General features: G+C 39.0%; 1 protein-coding gene across 1 annotated transcript in view; it reads right to left on the bottom strand.

The window, feature by feature from the left end:
* Positions 1 to 24971, bottom strand: part of ctnna2 (catenin (cadherin-associated protein), alpha 2) — a 539090-nt gene that overhangs the window by 499804 nt on the left and 14315 nt on the right. Inside the window, exon 2 of the mRNA XM_017709467.2 lies at positions 9216 to 9322. Within this exon, the coding sequence (XP_017564956.2) occupies positions 9216 to 9317 (102 nt within the window). The 5' untranslated portion in view covers positions 9318 to 9322. The remainder of the gene's footprint in view (positions 1 to 9215; positions 9323 to 24971) is intronic.

The following is a 24971-nucleotide window of genomic DNA, read 5'->3' on the forward strand; positions in this document are numbered from 1 at the left end:
TTTCTGCAGGCACGCCAAACAACAAAGGCAGACTTCGATGGATTGACTAAATCCCAGCTTTGTATTTCAAATCATGCCCTATATGGTGTGATTTTCCAGAAAAAATACTAATGTCCCTCGCGTAACGGGACTAATTCCACAGCAGTGGTTCTATGATTTGAGGAGTTATTAGATCACCCGGAAAGAAATGATGTTGCCTCCTCAACAGGTTCCTTAACAAACTACAGGCCAAAGTAAAGGGGACAGCAGTCTAATCCATAAGATCAGCTGGTGGTTTCAGCATGGCTGTATAAAGTGTCAGCGGTTGACTTAGTCACCTACCACTCATGGCAATTACGTACATCCACAGAAATTCTTCTAGAGCCAGAAACAATATCATTTATCAATAGAAATATAATACAGAAACCCAGGTTTGTAGCCCAATATTTGTAATTCACACCAGAAATAACATGTCAGCAACACATAAGCGCAAGTGAAGTGATGACTGATCTCATCCAAATTCCCCACATTACATAAGCACTTCAGAGAAGAATAATAAACAATGGCAGTTCTTTTCTAGTCATTCAACATTTTATATAGGTCAACATTGCTGGATATCTAAAGAATATACTGCTTGTTCAATAGCTTAATTAGTTTGCAAGTTTACCATTGACAGTTTATTTATTGCATTATTATTCCATGTAGCAAGCATATTTATCAGGCAATAATACTCAAGAAAGGGTAAAAACAGCCAGAATTGGGACAGCTTCAGATGAACAGTCTTAGAGTTGTTTAAATGGTTTAAATCATATCCGCACAAACTTAAAATCACAAGTATGAGTTTTATAAGGCCTAGCTGTGATTATAAATATTGTTAGTACAGAGCTCTTAAACCACCAGGCCATCAGGATCATATTACTGTAGTAGATTACGATTTTAAAACATTGTTCATAATGCTATGGAAAGTTGAACTGCATGATTTCAGTGGATCACACTGCAGTTTCATTCATACATAAATTATGAAAAAAGGCTTGATGTAAAAAGGCAATAGGGCAGAAAGTTTGTGTTTTCACAGACATAAGATCTGTTCAGTGGAGTTGCTGTTGCTACTTTTGTTTTGTTAGTCTATGGATAATTACATATTTAATTACATAGTGAGCAATTAATTATATCTGATTTACATTCTGTTTCGACAGGTGCAGCATATTTTTTTTCTGTTTACAACATGAAATGACAAAACATGGCAAAAGAGCCAAAATAACACTTTCCACAGAACAAGTGTTTTTTTTTAAACTGTCTGAATGTTTACAATCTGCAGTTCCAACAGAATTTTTTCATCCATGAGACATTATCACAATTTTTGATAACTGCATTTATTAAAAAAAAATGCTTTCATGAAATGGTCTTTAAGACCAGGAGTTTGCACATGGGTGTGTAAGATAAACAAATATGTGGAACAGAAGGGCTTGAGCTGATGTCAATATTGCGTCATGGCAGCAGAATGGGCAGCAAGCTTGCCTACTGGCAGCTTGTGCAGGGTGATGATGTCACACTTTGTGTCCACTCTGGACAGCAATATGGAAGTGGACAGTCCAGCAGAACTCCAGGCATACACTAAGCAAGTGAGTGAGTGAATCAGAACACCGGAGAGAGTCCGGGAGGCACCCAGATGGACCCTCTCAACTGTGCCCTGTTCCTCCTGTCACGACCTTGAAGCGCTGCCAGCCTCTGCCAAATGGCCACCTTTTACATCATGTGAAAAGCGACGCTTTTTCAGAAGGCCAGACACATCCAGTGACGTTTAGCTGCTGCTTCTCGCAGAATGATTTAAAACTGTGCCTAGCCCGAAAACGCTGAACTACTGTTTGAATTAGAAACGGCCATAAATCAATTTGACTGCATAAATTTACCTCTGGAAAGAGACGGTGGGGCTGGGGGGGGCAGACACAGTTATATATAAAAAAAAAAAAGAGCAAAACTGATCTCAGGGAAGTCACATTAAGCTATAAAAAGTAAAAAAAAAAAATCACTTTTAGAAGAAACAAATATGAATATGAAAATGAAATCGTGAGAAATGTGGGAGAGACAGAGAGACAAACAGAAACAAAGACAGAGAATCAAAGAATCAGTGAGACAAAGTAAAGAAAATACAGAAAGGGAAAGGATGCAAACAGCATGAGCATAAAAAGGGAAAACTCGTCTGTTATTTTCTAGAGTTTGGCCAAAGTCCAACAGCAGTCCCAAAGAAAACCTACTCCAGGATGCTCTAAACTGTGAGGTTTTCTAAATTGCTGTCAAAGTGCAGTTTCTCTGCACTGGAGCTCATGAGCACTTTATTCACCCACAGACAAAACAGCTAGCTGGCAATGAACAAACAGCTCCAATGGCCCATACAGGATCTCTCACATCACAGTAGTTGCTGGGGACTGATCAATATAAAAATTCTGATCAATACCAATTACAAGAAGCTAGAAACTCTGAAAACTACAAAAAATGTTGGAAACACTCAAAGGTAGTTTTAGCTGTCTTGTTTGTTTATATTAATTTGTACTTATTAATTTGCACTTATTATTTGCTACTTGTTCAGCTCAGCTAGTTTTATGCCCACATGTGGTGCGCACAGCCATACACTGTAGACACATTTCAAATGGACACTTGCCATTTTGTGGTCAATGGATGACTACTCAGATTACATTTTTGCCAACATGGCCAAAGCTCTAAAAGACATAATGCATTTGCATTACTCTGTAGCCATCTACAGGCTTTGGAGACACATCACAGTGAAATACTATGAAGGCATGCCACTCGCAAGGGCAGATTTAATATGTGAGATTTTTGTCCTTGAAGATGAAAATCTGTACTGAAACCCATAATTCCACTCAATGACAATGGCCAACGTGATCACATCACGTGAGGGGACAATGTCATTGCTTTCCAACGTAAGGAAACGTCTGCAGCTGGATTATGTTCGAACATGCATTCTCATTAGTGCTGCATGCAGTCTACCTGCTTGAACATCATTAATGAAATTTCAAAATGCCATTTTATTTTCTTTTGGCATATGCCACTCACAAAGACTCCTCTTGGCTAAACAACAGCAGCCTAGCCCTGGCAACAGAAGATTGTTTTTGCTATAGATCACGATCTCCCTCTATAAGTCTGCATTAGCTGACATCAGTAGTTCTTTAAGCGAGAGGTCTGGCTGATTCATTCAGTTCTGCTCTTTATTGCTTCCTCTGAAAGACCAAATAAAGAAGAATGGTGCCGCTGGGACAGGAAAACAGCCAGCGGAGGCAGTGCTGGTGGCTTCTCTTTTAAACAGAACTGCTTTTCCTCAGGCCCCCAATGAAAGTATCCTGAAAAATAACACTGAAAAATCCATTACAGTCTCCCCCCTCCTCAAAAGCTATCTACCACACACCTTCCATCAGGAGCTAAAACAAATGGTATGGACCAGGCAATAGCTTGACTGAGCATTACCTCAATATTAGGAAAAGACAGAAACTGACCACTCGCATTAATGGATGAATTCAGAATATCTATCACAACTTCTTCAAGATTTAACTGATATGTCCAAAAAGGATAAAGAAAGATCGTCTCAGTCCAAATTCCACTTTCCAGGGAGCACTGTAAGATGGAATCATTTAATTTGTCCACATAGCAGCTATAAATGTGTTCAAACAGTGAGCGACCTTGATGGTAGTGTAGAATATGAATTGTCAATTAATATGAATCGACCACCTTTGACCTACGATGCTACCACAAGTAAGCAAACTTGTCTTTGACCACCTGATTCTGCAGTAATGTGTCCCTTATGGCAAGGGCAGGTTCAAATCATGAACAAAGCACAACTATCTTTCAATCCAGTCCCCAAGGGCTACTCTCTCTTTTAGAAAAGGTTCAAATGTGGTAAATGTTTTCAATGTCCATGCTAAAGCAGCAGGGCACCAAACAGTTCACTGTCATGACAGTTTGCTTGGAAGAATTTATGATCAATATTTGAGGCATCAGTTTCTACATATCACATGAATTTGTCTCTCCTGCTGATTTTTTTCCTATTCGTTCTGAATACCCTCTCATTCTTTTGTAATAAGCGCCCATTCATTCTGTATTAGTGACTGTTCCTTTGGAAAAGTCAACACACAAACAACAATGTCAGGATTGTAGAATGTTCTGTGTATGAAATGCTCAAGGTCAGTACGTGATGCTCCACTTAAGGTTACTGAGCAACAGACAAGAGACACAAATCCACTCACTCATAGGATCTCAAAGAAGAATAATATTCCCATCTACATTTTTTCACGCATTGTCTACAAAAATGCTTCCTGGTCTAGTACATTGAGAAATACTGTCTTCAAACAAAAGGCTGGCATTAAGCACCAAGGTATACATTTGTTAAATTAGTTAGATTCAGTTATTGTCAATCTAAAAGGTAATTCTTTCTACAGTCCAAATAGGAGTGGTCAGTACAACATATAATGTATCTAAACTACAGCTGCAAAGGACTTAAATAGCACTTCTGAAACACCAAACTTTAAAATTCAAAAGATCCATAACTTCTATATTTTGTGCCAATGACAATAATCTTTACAGTCATAATACTGCAGAGTAGGGGAAGAATATTTAGAGCACGGATGACACAACAAAACTTTTGCTAGAGGGACCAATTCTGTACCTGTGTCCTTTTTCTTCACCTAGAGAGAAGTGAAGTGAGTGAAGTGAGTGTTGCTCCATTTCAATAGTGCGTCAGTTCAATCAAGCTTGTAGTGGGGAGGTTAATGGTATGTGAGATTCTGATTAATATGCAGGGATAATGAGGCTCCAACATCAAATATTAACTTTTTTTCATTAAACTGCGAGTTGCTTTTGGTACCTTACTGCATATTGTTACAATTACTGCACTGGATGAAATAAAGCTCACTCTGATCTCTGTGTGCATAAGAAAAGATGTGTACAGTGGGCCATTTCTCCAAGTTATTTCACAGGAAGCAGTTTACTGCTCCAATGCCCCTGAAAACTGACATTAAAATAGCTGTTAGGTGTTAATTTTATTTTTAGCCAGTTAATCACTGACTAAACTGATTATGCCCCATCACTATTATATTTAGGCCACAAGGTTAATATTTCAAGATAATAGAAAGATCAGAATTTTAAAAAAAAGTTTAGAATAAATAAACAAACAAATAAATAAATAACTTATCCAGCTATTTTTTTCCCGGGTGGTTTACAATACAGAAAAGAATGCATTCCACATTGTGAATGGAAATACACTGCGATAAGACGTGTAAAAGAAATGAGCAGAATATCTTTCGCTTCAATTTACGTGGTGAAAAATCCTACTAATGTACAAAGGAAGGCAAATGTAAACTGTGAATGCAAGCCACTGGTTTTGGAGCTCGGTCACACAGGCCCGATCTGAATGGCCTAGGCAATACAATGGGAACTAAGCTGAGATGAGTTTTGGCTGATGTGTGATGCAGTTGTGATGGACCCATTACTGTCAGAGGAGGCAGCAGCATTGCATTATAATAGAGTATCTCAGAAGGTACAGTCTAAAGCATCCAGAATGATTCTGCCGGAAATTAAATGTACACAACAAAGGGACCATTGGATTGGACTGAAATTGCAAGGGAAACTAGTTGCAGATAATTCTGTCTGAATTTACTATAAAGTTACAACTGTAGGTCCCTCCTATAAAATATAATGCATGTTTTGTATCCGGACACAACCAGGTTCTACAGCATGTTGAATAATGCTTTGCTACATCTGAAACCAGTAGCACTCACTGTAAACGTACTTTATTTATATTGCTCTGCATGCCTGCACTGTAGATTTGCTTGTAGAAAGATGAACAGTCAAGACCAAGCGCTGTTTTGTCAAGATAACACACATGATGGTTTCCCTAAAGTACTTAACACACATGACATTGTTGCTTTCTGTAAAAATCAAAGGGAAGCCTTGACAACCAAGACTGCACATCCCTTTGATTTATACGGATCAATCACATGGCTCAAAAAAACACTAAAAAGGTGCCAGCCGCTGATGGGCACTTTTGTAAAACTAGCATAATTGCCAGCTTATCTGCCTAATCTTCAGCAGCCTTGAACATATTTATAGGCTTACAAACTGCAAGTCTCCATAAAGAAAAGCCTAAACAGCTTCCAAAATACTGTTCCATCTCAGCCGTCACTGCAAGCATGGCTGTTTGGAAAGGATGATGCTTCCTTTGCCCATAAAATGGAACGCTACTCATGGACTAATGAACTATAGTGCAGTGCAGGACTCTTTTCATTTATATTTGCTATCCTTTGATTAAATTGTCTTCTATGTGGAACCAGATAAAGTATTTAAAGCGTTCGGAGGAGGGCTGCAGCGCTGAACTCCGCACTTGCTCTGGATGAGCTGTATTAGTCAGTGCCAGCCTCTGAGGAGAAATATTTTTTCCTCCTTTCATTTTTTTCATCCCTAAATCACATTCGCTCTTCCTCAAGCTGTGCTTGCCGTTCTGGCTTATTACACATTTCCTGTGTGCAATATTGGAGGACAAACGACTGAAGCAACATTTAAATCTTGCTTTGCGGGGAAATGATTGGTTCACAATTAGCACGGACCTATTGTTTCGCACCTGCACCAACGTTGGTGAAACCTAGAGCTCAACTCCATTTAAAAAAGCCTCAGTTAGAACATTTGGTGGAGCAGGTCCATGGAGGCCAGAAAGAAAGATGATGCTAAAGCAGATCGTTTCGACAGATGTTAGTGCTGCCATCCAATTTCCATTAAGACTAGGACTAAACAAAAAAAAAAGAAAGACTCTAGCAAAAAATTCCACAGGGAATTTCCATCAGAATGGCCAGCCTGAAACTCTACAGGACAAGAAGATTTCACCACTGTGTGTAGTGTATACACATGTTGTAAAAATGTGAGCAAAATCATGATTAGCAGAGGAACAAACAGAAAGAGAAATGAATACTGTCTGAATCATCTGTCCGAATGATTTTACAGTGATTCATGACTTATCCAACAACAATGACCAATAATTCTGAACTCATTTCTTTATGCATTTATTGTATCCCAGAGGAGCAGATCATTTAGGTGACGTTACTTTGCTCAAATGTTTTTATTAATTTTACTGCATATGAATCATTACACACTATGGCTGGAATTTCAGTACTTGTACAGTATTTGTTTATTACACTGGTATTTGTTTTTCTATTTGGTATTCATTTAGTTTAATTGTAGTTTTTGTCTACGTAGTGAGTTTTGTCTCAACACAAACTGCAGTCTAAAATTATACCACATTTCATAATCAAATGCCTTTAGACAGAACCATTACAACTGACCAGGTTCTGCATCACTTGGTCACTAAAACTAAAAATGCAAAGATGCCAAAGAAATCACTTGGTCAGAACAAAATCCACAAAAAGAGTCTGGGAGACCATGTAAGCAGACAAATTTGATGAATCATCTCAAATATGTAAGCATAGTGACCTTTCTGTAAGTAACACTTAGTATACCACATGGTAGAGCCCCTTCTGTGAACTGCTTGGTAGACTAGTTGGCAGAATTTAGCTAATTTGCACCATCACTAGTGTAAACTAAAAGTACGCTGCTGCTATCTACTGAATTTATTTTGAACTGCAGTAACAAACATGTATAAAATGATCAAGATCAACAAAGAAATAATAATATTATTTATAAATCCGGTTTAATAAAGAGCATTTGTTCAAAATGCTATTTAAGCCAGTCATAGTACATGCTTAAAAAAATTCTTTGTAACACCAGGAGCATCTAGTCCCAGTTTCTTCATTTTATAAATGTCAGTATCAGTACCAGCACATCACTGATGAAATAATGCTATATATATATATAAAATATTTTACGGCTTTACTGGTCTCTCACAAAAACAGACCAAGAGGAGCTGTCCATGGTAATGACAATGGTGGCCTGGCTAATCTACCTAGCTCTCTCTCTCTCTCTCTCTCTCTCTCTCTCTCTTTTTACTTAACAACCTCAATATTTACCTAAGAAACCAAAAATTTGAATATCTAAACATTACATCCCTCATTCCTGATTAAACAGCTCCAAAAACAGTCTCTATTAGAGCAAACACTTCACCAGAGTGCAAGTCAATAATGTTAACATTAAGGCAATGAAGGCTTTTAAGAGTAGCTGTTTATGAAGCCATAATTGCTTGAAGGAATTAAGAGTGGAGGGGAAAAAAGAATGCCTCATTTAGTTCTCCTTGGAACAAAGTCAATCTCATCACCTCAGAACCAAAGCTATAAAAATCAATCCACTCAGAACAGAGCCACTTAGTCATGCTGAGAAGATGTCTGCCCTGTTCCCTTTGTTTGTTTGTTTGTTTGGTGCAGTTTACAGTAGGAACAGTCCAGTCTACCAGATGCTTGTTTAAAAAAAAAAAAAACACTAACAAGCTAAAAACATGTGCAAGAGAAAGCAGCATGGCTGGAATTTCAAGTTAAGTTCATACTTTGAGTTTGAAAGTAAGAGTGTGATTAGAGGATAATTTGGGGTTAAAATCTGAACAACTGTCTAGCAGACTAGTTCTTCACTAATGTACGCTCTCTGACACTTCATAGCTGGTTTAGGATCAGCCTGACACCTGCAGGTTGCAATCACAGTAATGCACGTTTTAATCCAAACCAGTGATAACTGCATTTTTAAAACAATACTTCAGCCATAAATCAGATTTCCACAATTTCCCCCTTATTCAAAAAGCAATCGATCAATCATGGCATGGTGAGCGACAGAAATTTGCTTCCATAGTTTTTCACCAGAGCTACAAGGCTAATATAGCCAAGTAGTGAAAAGAACCGGAAGCTAAAGAACATTATTTAGCATTTTGGTCAAACTGCGCTACACACTTACCTCAGACAGTGTCGTGTTTTTAAGTAATCTTCAATAGACTTGTTTATGTAGGTTCTGACACCGTATGACATTCTGTTGTCCATTAAAACAGAACAGTACAGACAAAGTTTACAATTCAAGATGAGTGCTCATAATGTTTTAGCTATCTGACTTGCCATTTTCATTTTGAGTACTGGGGAAAACTGTGAACGTTTAATTTCTGACTGAACCATTACAGCAAACCACCAACAGTAAACACAAATTAGCCATGATGAACAGTTCAGACTCTTCTCAATCCGAGGCCACCCAGCCATGCCTCAGCCCAATTTGCAACCATGAAGCAATACCACCAAACAATGTCCTTTTACCTGTGTGACCAAGGGCTCCAATAGCCTTTCCACAGTTAGAGTGCGGATCTCCAGACTCTTTGGGTCCCATTTCAAGAGGATGGGGGACGTAGCACTTGTCATGGTTACTGTAAAGAGAAAGAGAAGACATACAGATTTCAGAGACCGAAATGATTCAACTGATTGAGGGGAAAAATAGAGGTACAGGATTGCTATGTGATAAGTTGAAAAGAAGAAAAGGGCAGAGAGAAGTCTTTCATTTCAACACACTTCATTTCAAAGGCAGACGTCCCTGGAAGTGAAACTGCATGCACAATAAAACTCCCTGGATTAGATAATATTAAACTTTACGGAGAGTTAAGGCAGCAGTTTAAAGGGTAATGTCTGCTGAACGTGTTCCTCGGCCCAAATGAGCTTTTCAGATAAAGAATATATACTTGTTTTATGAGCGTACTTGCTAAGCATCTGACACCAGGCAACAGTGAGTTATTAAAGCAGTGAAAAGTTTAGTATTGATCCATTTTAATAGCATATAATTATGATACGCAAAATCTTTCCAAAACAATTAGGGAAGCCATTTAAAACTCACTTTGTCTCTTTTATTACAGTTCAAAGTCACAGCACGTTTCTTGTCAACATCCATAAAAAGGGTTTCAAAGAATCTTTTCCTATCAGACCTTCTTACATTACAAGTTACATTTTATTTGACAAATAAAGTGGTCAGTTGAATGGCAAGACTGACCTTAAAAATCAATCTTTGTGAAATGTTTTAGTTGCACCGAGAATACAAATACGTAAGGTTTACACAATGAATCTCAATGGTAAGTCACACCCATGATATCTCCATTCACCAACTTTAACCTTTGCAAATGAAGCTTTAGGCTATTTTCTTTCAAACAGTAAACTTTGGCGGGGGTGGGTGGGGGGATGGGGTTGGCAGGACTGGTGTATGTCATCATTTCCTCCTGCATTGTAATTCAGGAGTGCGTCGACCTAGATTCCCTTCCAGCTTTCTTCTAGGCACTGCTGAGCCAATTCTGATTACTAAAAACATGTGACCGCTGGAGGATCTTTGAACAGCACTAATGCATGCAGGTGGTTCATGATCAAGGTGGGCGTCAACTCTGAACATCAGAAAATGGCAAACTTTCAGCGGCACTCACGCAGATTGGATGAGAGAGATTCAAACAGGGAAACCAATGGCAAAAGAGCAGACGAATGTGGGGAAGAGCGCTTTGGATTGGCCAGAGACGTCTCCCAGCAGAATGGAAGGTCTTTTATGGACTGTTGAAGGACTGCTTTTCTCTGGCTGGTAACTTTTGCTTAAATGAGGCTGGGGAGGGAGGGCTGAAAGAGTGGCAGGCAATAAGCTTGGACACAAAGCCAGTTCCTTTTCCATTTGTACTCCAGGCTGGCTGCGTCACCAAACTGAGTTTAACTCAGTCTTCACCTCTTAATCAAACTTTTTAAGCGATGTCAAAACAATGCCAGTTTGTGTCTTCAACAAAACCATTTCTGTGAATGTAAACATTTTTAATGTTTAAAGAACTTCCACATAATGTAAAGCTACTATCAATTAAGCATTTCCCAAATATCACTCAACAAAGTCAAGAATTGTTTAGGCACTTTTTATTAAGTGAAAAACAAAGAAATATAGTATCTATAAATACTAATAAATGGATCTAAAGCACAGATACAGTATACTGCCAAAAGTATTCACTCGCCCATCCAAATCGACGCCACCTGTGCAAGTCCAGTCGTGAAATTTCCTTGTTACTAAATATTTCACAGTCAACTGTCAGTGGGATTATAACACAGTGGAAGCAATTGGGAATGACAGCAACTCGTAAAATGACAAAGCGGACTCAGTGGATGCTGAGGCGCATAGTGCACAGAGGTCACCAACTTTCTGCACAGTCAATCGCTACAGACCTCCAAACTTTATGTGGCCTTCAGATTAGCTCAAGAACAGCATAGAGAGCTTCATGGAATGGGTTTCCATGACCGAGCAGCTGCATCCAAGCCTTACTTTACCAAGTGCAATGCAAAGCTTTGAATGCAGTGGTGTAAAGTGGTGCTCTCTGGAGTGACGAAACACGATGGACGAGTCTGGGTTTGGCGGTTGCCAGGAGAACGGTACTTATCTGACTACATTGTGCCAAGTGTAAAGTTTGGTGGAGGGGGGATTATGGTGTGGGTTGTTTTTCAGGAGTTGGGCTCGGCCCCTTAGTTCCAGTGAAAGGAACTCTTAAAGCTTCAGCACCAAGAGATTTTGGACAATTTCATGCTCCCAACTTTGTGGGAACAGTTTGGAGACGGCCCCTTCCTGTTCCAACACGACTGCACACCAGTGCACAAAGCAAGGTCTATAAAGACATGGATGAGCAAGTTTGGTGTGGTAGAACTTGACTGGCCTGCACAGTCCTGACCTCAATCCGACAGAACACCTTTGGGATGAGTTAGAGCGGAGACTGTGAGCCAGGCGTCCAACATCAGTGTCTGACCTCACAAATGCGCTTCTGGAAGAATGATCAAAAATTCCCATAAACACTCCTAACACTTGTGGAAAGCCTTCCCAGAATAGCTGAGCTGTTATAGCTGCAAAGCGGTCTGACATCATATTAAACCCTATGGATTAAGAATGGGATCTCACTCTAGCTCATTTGCGTGTGAAGACTGAATGAACTGCTCTACACCTAAACCTAAACAACACTCACTAAAACAGAAACAATACACTCAATTTAAATGTATAAAGAGACACCCAGGAAATTCCCCCAAAAATGCCAGCTTTAAAACTCCACCGAGGGATTGCTAAAATAACACTGTGAGGTTACTAATAAAGAGGCTTATAAATAGAACAGTTATATCCTTTAACAATAATAATAATAAAAATGCTGTTAATACAGTAGTTATTTCTGCAGGTCCCCAGAGGCTTCATTTTTCTCTTAAATACTGTGTTGACCAAAAGAGCTAGAGATTGACACCATGCAAATAGGGACAACAATCTGGGTAGGGGTGGGGGGGGGTGCTGTTGTCATGGCAATGGGGTTAAATCAGTGCCTTGCAGGACCAGATGGACTTTTAAAACTGTACTTTAAGAAAACAGAGCAAGCAAGAAAGAAAAAAGGAGGAAAATACTGACGCTTGAACACAGGGATCAAGGACACATTTGAGCATGCGATGCCATAAACCAAAGGTCAATAAACGAAAGACACAAGGTCAACTGCATCACACATCAAAAAAAAAAATAAACAAAACATCTGCACAATGTTCAAGTTATAACCTACAACTTACTTCATTTTAGTGTATCTCTGGTTTGGTTGTTTTTTTCTTATTCATCTTTGTGAAAGCCATTAAAAATCAGGTCTGGCAATCCTGTCACCTCAAGTGACAAATGACATTTTCTGACATTTTCAAATTTTCAAAAGCAAACAGTCAAGACTGTAAACATGGTAGTATCAGTTAAATAGTCTGGGGCCACCTCCACCACACTAAACATTCTGTTAGGATCTTTGCGTTTTTGGCAGTGCCAGAAAGCCTGCAACAGGGTGAAAGCGTATTTTCATGTTAGACTTCAGTACAGCACACGTAACCACAAATGAAGCCTGGTGGACTCTACCTATAAAAACGATTTGATGTTTCAACCGAAAAAAGCGTGTAACTTGCCTGTGCTGAAATACTTAGTTCATCAAGCAATAAACATAAAAAAGGTATATTTCAAAAAATTATTACAAATTATTTGGAAATCTAACTTTTATGGCATATAGACTAACTTACTTTTGTTAAGACATCAATTATTTTCAGTGCAAAGCATGCCTCCATTCACAGTGCATAAGAGGATGATCTCAAAGGCAGTAAGCAAAAAAGATTCCACACTTCGAAGGACAGGAAAAGCAAGCACAGAGCGCACCTAAGTAAGAATGGGTAAGTGCAAGGGTGGGTAAGTGCATATAATGATACTTTGACATTTTTACAAGACCAAGTTTTGTGAGTTTGAACAAAAGCATAAGCACAATAAAAATGTTATTACAAAGTTTTTTTTTATTATAGCGATTATATATAAAAATAATCATAATGCCAATAATGCATCATGTGATCACATCAAATGACAATCAGTGGACAAGAAATTAAAACAAAAGCTTATGAAGAAGGTTTTAAATGGAGACCCCCCCCCCCCCCCCCCAACTGACTTTTATTTTATCATTTTGTTAGTTTTCTGAACCATAAAACAAACATATGTAGAGCGTCTGTTGTGCTTCCAGGACAAGATGAGTGAGGCATGAACTAGGCTGTAAATTAAACGCTGCTTTCAAAGGCTTAACATGTACAAAATAGAAAGAAAACTCTAATTTACAGTAAAGGGCCATAAAGAGATAGATAAATGACCGATATATAGATGGGGGGGTGGGATGTCAGTAACAGTCAAAAGAATAGGAAATTTTATTTTACAGTGAGAATGATACACTGGACCAAAACATGTAAGATTTGGTTGTCTAGTGGAGGAAGTGACCGTGTTGCCACATTGATTGTTTTTGATGTTACAGGCAACTTACAACATGATAACAACACATAATGCCAACACCTATAAAAAGCTTTCTGTGTCTCACAAAAAAATATCGCCGTCATTACCTTGAGTTTACGTACAACCCTTTGTAAGCCTCGTCACACGCTGTTCAAATTAGCATACCTAATCAAATCAAATCAAATCAAATTTATTTATATAGCGCTTTTTACAACTGATGTTGTCACAAAGCAGCTTTACAAAAATGGGAATCACAGCACAGAGAATCAGACAAAACACTGAACATAATATACAGAATATACAGAACCCCCGTGAGCGCTGAGGCAAGGAAAAACTCCCTCAGAGCTGGAGGAGGAAGAAACCTCGGGAGGACCAAGACTCACATCTAAAGGGGGGACCATCCTACCACTGGTCAGACAACTTATAAGTTAAACATTGAAAAGTCAATTTTACATCCACGCAGTTCTAATATATTCAGGTGATCACCTAATCACCTCAGGCACACTGTCATCGCAATTCACTATAGACCAAATCATCCCAAAGGGCTGTTCCAGCAGCTAGGTAATACATTGTTAGTTTTCTTTTAGCAAAAACTTCACATGCAATCTAAAAAATGTAAATTTCAATTCAGCTCCATTATATTGTGCCACTGTTCTGAGACAGCTCAAATTAATCTTCCCTTTTGGATGGAGACTCTCGGTATTCCTCAGTATGCAAATTCTAAACTCAAAGTCCACCCCAGTGAAATTAGCACCATCTCTCTATTCCCCTCTTTCCAAGTCACTAGTCCTCACTGTCAAGAATAACACATCAATTATCTAGCGCTGGTGGAGAAAAGGAGTAATTACGTTATTTGTGCCGGGATGTCAGTGAGATAATAGGGCTGGTGACAATGAGCTGTTGGGATGCAGTTATTTTCTGATGGCTCTAAATGCAGACTGCGAGTGGGAGCATCTCCCTGCAGCACGGACACAGCGGCGCCAATGGTCAGGAATGTGTTTGTTCTGACAGACTGATTGCTGGTGATGGTCCAACACGTTATCATATGAATACAGCCCGAAGCACTTTTGAACAATGGTGAGGACAAACTTCTGCAGCAATTTTGTGCCATAAATGCAAAAAAAGTGTAGTAGAATTCACATCAAGAGGAAGGAAAGCAGTGTCAAATTGTGACAGACTGCAATTTTGGAACCTGAGTTTTCTTTTTTAAAAGTTTTAGAAGGGCTAAAATTTGGTATTTGATATTTCTGATCGACACCTTAAGTATGATACTATTTCCATTCAATGTCACACCATTCCTCTATCAAAGTGGCAGTTACATCAGCTGTAACATACACAAATACACAGATACTCGCACTTGCTCACACTCAGCTGCGATGTCAGCTGTCTCTGATTGCCAGGGAGCACACTGTGTGGCACACCCAAAGAGTCCACAAATTCTAATATGAGTGTGCTGAGGGCACACACAGTTAGCAAAATGAAGCAAAGAACAAAGATCATGATCAAACAGCAGCCAGACATACAGTAAACAAACAGTCAATCTGATATCTACTTCAAAGAAGTTGTCTGATGTGAAATTATTAATTATAGACAAACCTACTGAATCAGATTTCTTTAGTGTTGGTAATAGGAACCAGGGGTCACAATGGCCGCTTTTCCACTATCAAGCCAAATGGATCTGGTCCATTCCGTGCTGGTCTGGACTCGTGAGAATGGTTATGGTTTCTGTTTCCATCTGTTGTACCAGTAAATACCAGAAAATATCAAAGAAAACCTCAAAAATTAATGGCCAATTGCCAACGGGCTAATAGCAACATACACACCACCCACCACAAACACGCTGGATTCCGTCTGTCACCAATCGAACAAGTTTAGCACTTTTCCTTAAGTTTTTTTATACCACTGAACGACTCTGTGGCCCCAAAAGGCAAAACCAGGGCTGAGCCCGTTTCTGCGTGGAAATAATTACCCTTTGTGCTCAGAACCTCTCAGGACTGCAGTGGAAGAGAGGCCAATGACTTCAATGCAAGTATAGCCATTTTATTCACTATCCAAAATGACCAATAAACATATATGTGTTTTATATAAACATTTTAATATATAATGCTAAAATAGCTGGTGATCTGGACAAATATGTTTTATTCAGGTAATGGTTTGCCTTACAACTCCATTCTGAACAGATTTTTAAAAAATATTTTAAGCCTTACTGCAAAACAATAGAAAAACTATTTCATGACTATTACATGTAATAACTTTCTGTGAGTGACCTTTTAGAAACATTAATCACTTTCTTCAGATGGCTGGTTCCCATCACAACTGTGAACAATTCTGACTCCTTAAGTGTCTCTAAAATAGACCATTTACATCAAACCACCCTGAATTACTTTATCTTCTTCATTTAATAAAGCAGAAATCTGAGGGAAAAAAAAGGTTAAATTCCCCTTCAAGGCTTTAAGGAGAACATAGGATTAGAGCTCTGTCAGTGACCTTACAAACACACACCACAGCTTTCATTAGTACAAACACCCCTGACCTCTTTTGTCCACGCCAACTCCTTCCTGACCTCAATATCCCATTTCTAAGGGCGTATGTGCAAGAGACACAGAAAGAGAGGGAGAGAGACATGAAGAGAGATGTAGTGCACTGAAGGAAGTGACACACTTGCATGTACTTGATTCAGATCTATACATCATTTTCACATTAGTAAATACAGTACATCAAGTATGGGTGCAAAGTTTTTAAATTCTTTTGATCAATAACTGGCCTTCATTAGTCTGCAATTAATTAATGATATGAATTATAAAACAGTTGTGGCTCTGAAACATGCCTGACATTTGCACATTTATGAGCTCAAATATAGTCACCATGGGATGTAGTACTTATTAGTGAGGCCAGGCAAAAGCATGTATATGAAGTAAACTGCCCAAAATCTTTTACACATACCCTACATAGAAACTTGATTTTGTGTACACTGAGGGATTGACTACAAAATAACCGAGGGACTGACTATAATATGTTCAGGGTTGTATAATAATTCATTTCCATTACCAGTCCAAGCAAAAACAAACATAAATCCCATTACCAAGGCTGGCTCTTTCCCAATGTAGGTTGGTTGCTCTAGAAAGTTGTTGATGTTCACCACATCCTTCTCACTTAATGCTTTCTATCTGAGAACAGGGATGAAATAGCCGTCTTATCGCCTGCGGATGTTCGCTTTCAATGTGCGTACACTTGTAGTTGTGCTGTTGCCCTTTCCAAAAAGTGGCTGTGAAAACTATTTCATGTGCATGCTTCATTTTTAATAAGTCTAAGTGCGTGTTGCAGTGTGCACTAGTGGGTTATCGGAGTGAGAAGAGGGCAGTTAAATCTCTCGCCACCTCTGACGGAAGCTCCCTTAGGTTTTTTTCCTCTTTTTGTGGAATCTCAAACTTAAGCTACAGACTCCAAAAACTCCTCAAGTAGTGAGGATTAAAGCATAGATTAACTCGATGAAAAATCTCAGATGTGAAACTGTAGAGAAGCTCACGCTTTGGCCACCTCTGCCCCCAAAAGATTAAAGACCTGCAGGTCTTTTAGTGCAGGACCTGCTTCTTAATCCCAACATAAACTCTACACTCTGCTGCCTTTCTGTCCTGATCTTCACCCATTTCCTCTCCAGCTGAGCCAGCACTCAGCCATAAAGAAATACCAGCCCCCTCTGAACTGTTAACATTGCTAAAAATAAATGAAAGCTAGTAGGGGCCAGATAACATTGTTGTAAATAATGAATGAAAGTCAGTTGTGGCCGGTTAACCCCTTAAATCCTAAAGGCCTGTCTGTGATCCCAAAGTTCAACTTCTAACTACGCAAGTTACATATTAGTTTCATAGTACTTACTGAATAATTTATAGAAGCTACTGAGTAGTATGTCTTAGATAATCACCGAATATCAAGCCTGCAGTTTAAATAAGAAAAATTATAATATGCAGAGCAGGATATTTCATCTGAAGTGTGTCCATACAAAATTTTCCCACTTTAGACCAATTAAACAAGTTTAGCACTTTTCCTTATGAAACTAAAATCAGTTGTTGAATGTGTTAAAGGAGACCCACCACTTTTGAAAGTGCTTCTTTAATCATTACTGTACATTCACACAGCCATAAAATAATGTTGCCTCAGGTTTGTCTTGTTGTCTTGTGTGGGCTTCTACACCGTCCAGCTTCTGACGGTTTAAGTTTATGAGTTCCTCTATATAGAAGGAGAAGAGGTAGACCTCAGAGAAGGTTTATGGATGTAGTGAAGGTGGACATGGAGATGGTTGTTGTGAAAGTAGAAGAGGCAGTAGATAGGGCAAGATGGGGGCAGATGATCCGCTGTGGCGACCCCTAAAGGGAGCAGCCGAAAGAAGAAGTTGTTTCTCTATAAGTTTAAAAGTTGCAAGTAACAAGCAAGTCTTAAGTCTTGACACTTTTTTTTACCCTTACAACTACAATACAAAATCCATAGTACACAGATAACCATGACAGACATACGGGTACACAAAGAGTAGTGCACTACACAAAAGAATTTAAAAGCACCATTGAACTTAATAATAAGTGAAAGAAAAAAAAAAATATTAGAAACAACAGAAACCAAAACGGCAGAGCTGAATAGAGGCTACAGAAAAGAGAGCAAAATGATGGTGACTGTACATACTGACGTACCACTTGAGGTGAAATGACAAATTTCAATATGAAGCTGACAACACGTCTACTTCAACCTCATGGTGAATGTTCTTATAGGGTTTTTCCTCAAGACTCATCATCTAATTTGTGATTCAAGTCCAAGTCATATGATTCGAGTCCACACCTCTTACGAAAGGACTGGTCGTCTGTTGCTCTGTTGCCTGCTAATGTGAACATAAGATGAGGATGCATTTTTAATTATGTAAGTGGAAATGCATGAAGTAAGACTCAAAGGAGCTCAAAATTGAAGTTTTCTTTTACACCATTGCAGGTGATTAATTGCAAGTTTCCTCTAATATTTAAAAGCATATAAAATACTGATAGTGACAGGTGAGAAACCATGTTTAACAGCAGGTTATTGAAAATGGAAACGACATGCGTGGAGATGCACATTTTACACATGAAAGTAAAATTAAATCTTATCTGGTCACACTGGGGATGAAAAGTCTAAATGGAATACTGCCAAAGTATTTCAAGATCTGATCATGAAACATACGTGCATGCGAGATGTGAATAGTTTTTACCCCCTGAACCATAGGTTTATTATACGAGGGAGGGTGGGGGGGGGTGGGGGTGGTACTTTTAGCAAGTTACAAGTCACCAGCAAGTCACTAGGACTGCATCACTGGCAAGGAGAAGAAACAGGAAAAGAAGGAAGGGTGCGAATGAGGGTTCGACAGAGCCCACTTAAACCCCCAGTCCCGATTTCATGGGACATGAATCTCTCTCTTTCTCTCCCTCTCCCTGTACTGTTTGAAGTCACAGGGAAAAGGAGATATAGGAAAGAGGGGTCAGGCGTCAGCAACAGAGCAAAAAAAAAAGACCCAGAATGGAAAAAAATGAGGAAAGAGAAGGTAGACAGCAAAGCAAGAAAGAGAGAGAGAGAGAGAAGGAGAGAGACAGAGACAAAAAACACAGAGAGGATATAGACTTTATCATTCAGGGGCACACCAGACCATTCTGGAACGTGACAGCGGCTGGTGGTGAAAAGCACACCAGACAAAAGGCTCTGTGAGCGTGAGGTGACGCATGAAAAACTCACTTCCAAACACCCAGCACTTTCCACACACATACACCCACAAGCGCAGCTCTTCATGGGTAAAAGCGCATACAAACCCTCAGTTTGAATTTTTGCACTGTCAGTTTGTTCAGCTTTGGGGAAAAGCCTGCTTAACCCCTGAAGAACAGTACATTAGCGTACAGAGAATTTTTCAAGGTGTGAAGGATGGCTCTGGTGGCATAGGATGAAGAATATAATTAGTCTATACAGTGAGCCCGAGTCTGACTACACCTCAGACGGGTGATTCATCAACTCCATATACTAGATAGGAACTGGCAGCAATACATAATTAAACAGGTCAGACGTTGGCCACATGTGATCAATCCATACAATTTTTCTTGGTCAGTCACTCAAAAAGTTAAATTTTCCTTACCAAAAATCTAATTAAAAAATCTACAAAAACCTTAAAATTTGGAAATTAAAATGAATGAGCTCAAACATGGACAATTTCATTACGGATGCACCGATAGGCAAATCTTAGACTGATGACAATGTTAATATCCACTAAAACTGATGCTTTAACATTTGTAAAATGTAGAAACTAGGACTAGTTTCACCTGGATTGGCATTATACAGATGTTTTTTTTTCTAGAGCGTTACAAGTGATTTAACAAAACTGAAAACTGTAAAAGTTTCATTTTGTGTCAATCTACCATTTTAAATCAGAAAATAAGAACAGCAATGTAAGTCACACTTCAGTAGTGCTGCATCATTACTCTGATTAAACAAATCTATGATTAATGCTCACTGATCTGAACTTGCGTGGTAAAAATGGAAATAAATAAATAAATAAATCACAGTGCATCCGACAATTAAGGAAGTCTTGTGCATCTTTTCCACAGTGACAGAAAACATGTAACACACAAAAGGCTGACACATTACACTCAGCACACATATGCATGTGCTTTAACTCCATCAGCAGCACATTTAAATGAGTTAGAGGGGCCACTGCCAAATTCTCAAAACAGATCACCAGTGACATACAAAGTTAGAAGGTAGGACAGGGATTGGTTTGTGTAGGTATGAGAGTGGACAGTTCTCTTTTGCCTGCTTGCATAATGTGTGCTGTGCTAATCTGTGCGCATTCATTTATATGTAATGTATCCTCACAGTGACTTTGTTCTAGAACTAAGGTCGGTGTTCCTTTCCCAACATTACTGGGGTCAGGTGAACACATAATTTTTCATTTGTGTGCAGGTTAGTGTTTCTCATTAAAAAAAAAAAGTGTAAGCAGCTCATTTTTGCTGCTTTGCAAGCACTAAAGTCATTATCAGCACAGGTGCAGAGATACATGAGGGCTACTGGTCATCTCCAGAGAGCAAGTGTGAGTGTGTGCGCATGTGTGTGTGTGTGTGTGTGTGCGCAGACTGGATGACTAATTGTGAAAAGAAAAAAAAAAAAAAAAAGAAAAAAAACAGTTCACCCAGTAAAATCTAATAAACTTTCTCTCTCTCTCACTCTGTAAGGCTGAGATTCTGGACCTGTGTGTCACCACAGAAACAGATCCAGATCCTCTCTTACACACACACACACAGACACACACACACACGGCACAATAACAAATGAACATTCCAGAAACCCCACCAGCAGTCCCTCGCAACATTCCTCTACAAAGAGCTACAGTTTTCACACAATGCCACCCTGAAGTTAGAGTGAAGCGCAAAATACCTTATGACCCCTAGAAAAGAAATAATGTAGGAGCGTCACACTAGTGCAGGAGACCCTCCCTGTCCCTGGCTAGATGCAAAACACTCCTGCAAACACAAAATTAAGTCTTAATTTTAACTGTAAGGTTTTGCACCAAACAGAACATCCGCCTTCAGCACTCATCTGTTACAAGTGGGACAGCAGGTGTGAACAAATGACACAAATTTATTGAGCAGGGACGTAGCTGTTGGGCTAAAGATAAACTCCGACAGGCTGTGATGTCAAAGCTAAACTTAGTAACGAGTCATGATAGATGAGTAAGAGGTGAAAGAGTTATAAAAAGACCATCACCAACACACATCCTTTCCATTTCAAAATAAACACAGGGAGCTAATGTGGCATGAAGAAAATCATAACGAAAGCATGTAGCCAAGATAGAAGTGTCCTGTGATATAAGTTTGAACTGAAAAGGCCAAAAAACCTATATATGCCAATGACTGCCTGTTCAAAAGCTACCGTCATAAGCATATAGCCAGAAATCCAAACAAGGCTCTGTTTAAAAAGAGGACTGAAAGCCCATCTGATTCTCCATTCAGAGCAAATGAAAAGGGATCAGTTTTGTTTTCAACCAGAGGGCTACGAGGCTCTGTTGACAAAAGCCTGGTCCAAAACAGCACAGATGGTTCTTAAATGCTCTACATACACACTCCAACTAACACATTCACAACTGCTATCAGGCCAGCACCTTACTCGCTTTGGTCTTGATAGAACCACAGAACCTTGACAGAACTTTGGTCATGACAGAACCATAGCTAGCACATTAAGAACTGTAGACAAACAATTCAGCAGTGTTCTCCAAATCCAGAGAGTCCAGCACAGTTTGGAAGTTCACCTACTCAAACACACTCCCTACACCTTGCAGGCAGCAGAGTAGAATCAAGTTTGTTTCAGCTGGTAAATCACCAAACTGTGCTGGACACCAGACCCCTGAGAACTAGCATGTCATCTTAAGCCAAGTGACTGATCTGCAATCACTAGTGTTGTGTAGTTTATATAACTTTACATTCTCCTGGCCCTTTCAAACACATTTTCACAAAACCATCTTATCGCTGCTGTAGTTGTACAAGGTGAAAGATGCTCAGTGGAAACCTGTTTCTACCTCCTGACACATCTAAGACTGACGTGCTGGAAATTTTTGTCAGGGATCCTCAAGTGTGAACAGCGAAATGGCAATTCACACAACAACTAAACAAGATCTCAGGAGAGAACTTCAACCATTACCACGCAGAGAGATCCTGGAGTCAGATCGTGCACCTACACAAATATATATGCTTCAAAATATTGTGTATAAAATCCAGTTTTACATTGTAAACAGTGTGCAGCTATAAATATGTAAGACGACACCATAGTTAATGCACCTTGATCTTTAGTTGGAATGCATGCTAAAGTAAACAAGATCCATTTCTAATCCAGATAATCATCATTTATTGAACACATCAGCCTCTTACCTGGGCATGGTCATTACAGCTCAGAAGGCTAAGTTACCTCTGAAACTAACACATAATTTATATGCTCATGGATATAAATGAAGCTGCATATCCTAAAAGCCTTAAAGCAATGATAAAGCAATAATTCAGATTTACACAATTTTCCCCTTACCTGTAAGAGGAAAAGTAGTCCATCAAGACACATCTGGAGGTCTGAAGTTGGTTTTAGCTTGCATAAATTACATCAGGTTCGTAAACAATCTCAAATAAAAGTGTGTCATATTGTGTACCATAAAAACAAACAAAAAAAAAAGCTTACGTAATTTTTCACATGAGCCTGTTTTCACTTTGCATGTATTATCAGTCACAATGTTCACATTTGGGTTTTAAAAAAATTCAGGTGTATACACACCCAGTACCTACTGTCAATCAACTGCCTTCTTCCACTTTGAGCCTATAAACATGCCCAAACCAAGCTATTTTCATATTGTGGTAATAGTCCCCAGTGACATCAAAATTATTTACTGCCGTTTTAAAAAAAATGTTAATTCATTGGTTTGTTTTGAGCAACTGACAACAAGAAACTAGTATTTCCACACATGACTATACCTGAACTTTTAAATATGCTGAACAATGCAACATCCTACATTCATGTCATATTTATTGCACCTCAAATATATAAGACTGTTCTAGAAAAGTGGCTTTACTGGTTAAGTGTGCACAGCGCAGTAGACATGTATCATGCCTGCACAGAAAGCTGTCTTATAGAAAGGTTGGTTCCAGTCCTAAAATCTGATTGAAATGTGTTCAAAGCCAGTATACACTACATGATATATGCACACCTATGACGGCCTCACAACAACAGAGTTCTGTATTACTGCGTCATGTCACAAAAACTCCTCGTGCTGTTAATGGAATAGTCTGAATTCTTAACCAGGACTAAGCTGGTCAGCTATAAACCAAGATAATAGATAGCTAACAGCCTAAACAACTCCATCATTGATATCACAGGCTTGAATTAAAATACTTACAATATAATTTACTGAAATATAATACTGACATATAACAGTCTGTCACTTGAATGGCTTACATGCTCCAAATGTCTGTGTTACAGTCAGAAGTTGCGTCAACCCCTGGCGGAATGCTAAACACCTATGTACTCCCCTAACACTAGTGTGCAAGCTATATGAAGGTTTTTTTAAATTATAGCTTCTAATAGTGCACTATTTGTCGAGTACAGATGTGGCTGAATCCCCAATGATGTTTCATGACTACTTTTTAGCTGTTTTATGCACTGTTGGGGTGCAGGAGCCACTATTTAAATTTCTATGTAGCACACTACGAGGGAGCAAGGCGCCATTTAAGATTCAGCCCCAGCACGAGAAGAGGGGGGCGCCACTGAATTAGCGCTATATGAGGCTGGCAGTTGTAATTTATTGCTTGAAAAAGTACTTATAAAGTGAAGGTTCTTGAATTTGGCATATGAGTTTTTTTTTTTTTTAAGTTCATGAAATGATCACAGTATACACTGATGGGAGATCGAACGTTCCTCTTTGCATTCAGTAGTCAACAGTAACATGTACAGAAACAGTTTATTTGATGTACAGGTGGGTTTGCAGATCCCAGAAGGTTAAAGATAGCACCATATTACAACCACAGCTTTTACTGACCGGTACTATTATTATCTTCTTTTATTTCACAGTGTTTGATCACGCGTCCACTTCAGCATTAGCACCCGTGGAAGAAAAGGTAAAGCGATGAAAAATACAACCTCTTCCTGACCCATTTGAACTGTTTACCGTAGTTATTTTCCACATGGATACCTGGATAAAAGGAGTCTGTTACTCTGCCGCATAGATAAATGTCCCCTTATACAAACATCTTGTAGCCTGAAACATGCAAACATGTTTTGCTACACTTGGAACAAGGGAAAGACTGCGTAAAGTTGTTTTGTGGCTGTACTAATGCTTTAATTATGCACAGTGCAAACTGCAAGCTGTTAGTATGATGCCAAACCAGCACATGTTCACTGCATACACCATCCATCACTCATTCATCTGATCTGCCTTCTGATAAGCACAAACACAGGATAGTTCAGAATAAACAGAACTTTCCTCTCACACACAAAAACATTTTCTCTCTCTCTGTCTCGCTCTCTCTCGCTCTCTCTCGCTCTCTCTCTCCATTCTGACTGTTTACATGGATTAACTCAAAGCTCAAATTGAGGTTAATACCTTGATAAGCATCCAGGCATGTAAAATAGGGTCAGAAAGCTTGGTGCCATTGCGAGTTTATTTTTATCACTTGCATCGTCCTTATCAAAATGATAAGAACACAAAACATATATTCTAAAAATCT

This window comes from Pygocentrus nattereri, chromosome 22 (genome assembly GCF_015220715.1).
Source record: "Pygocentrus nattereri isolate fPygNat1 chromosome 22, fPygNat1.pri, whole genome shotgun sequence".
In the NCBI taxonomy this organism is placed as follows: domain Eukaryota; kingdom Metazoa; phylum Chordata; class Actinopteri; order Characiformes; family Serrasalmidae; genus Pygocentrus; species Pygocentrus nattereri.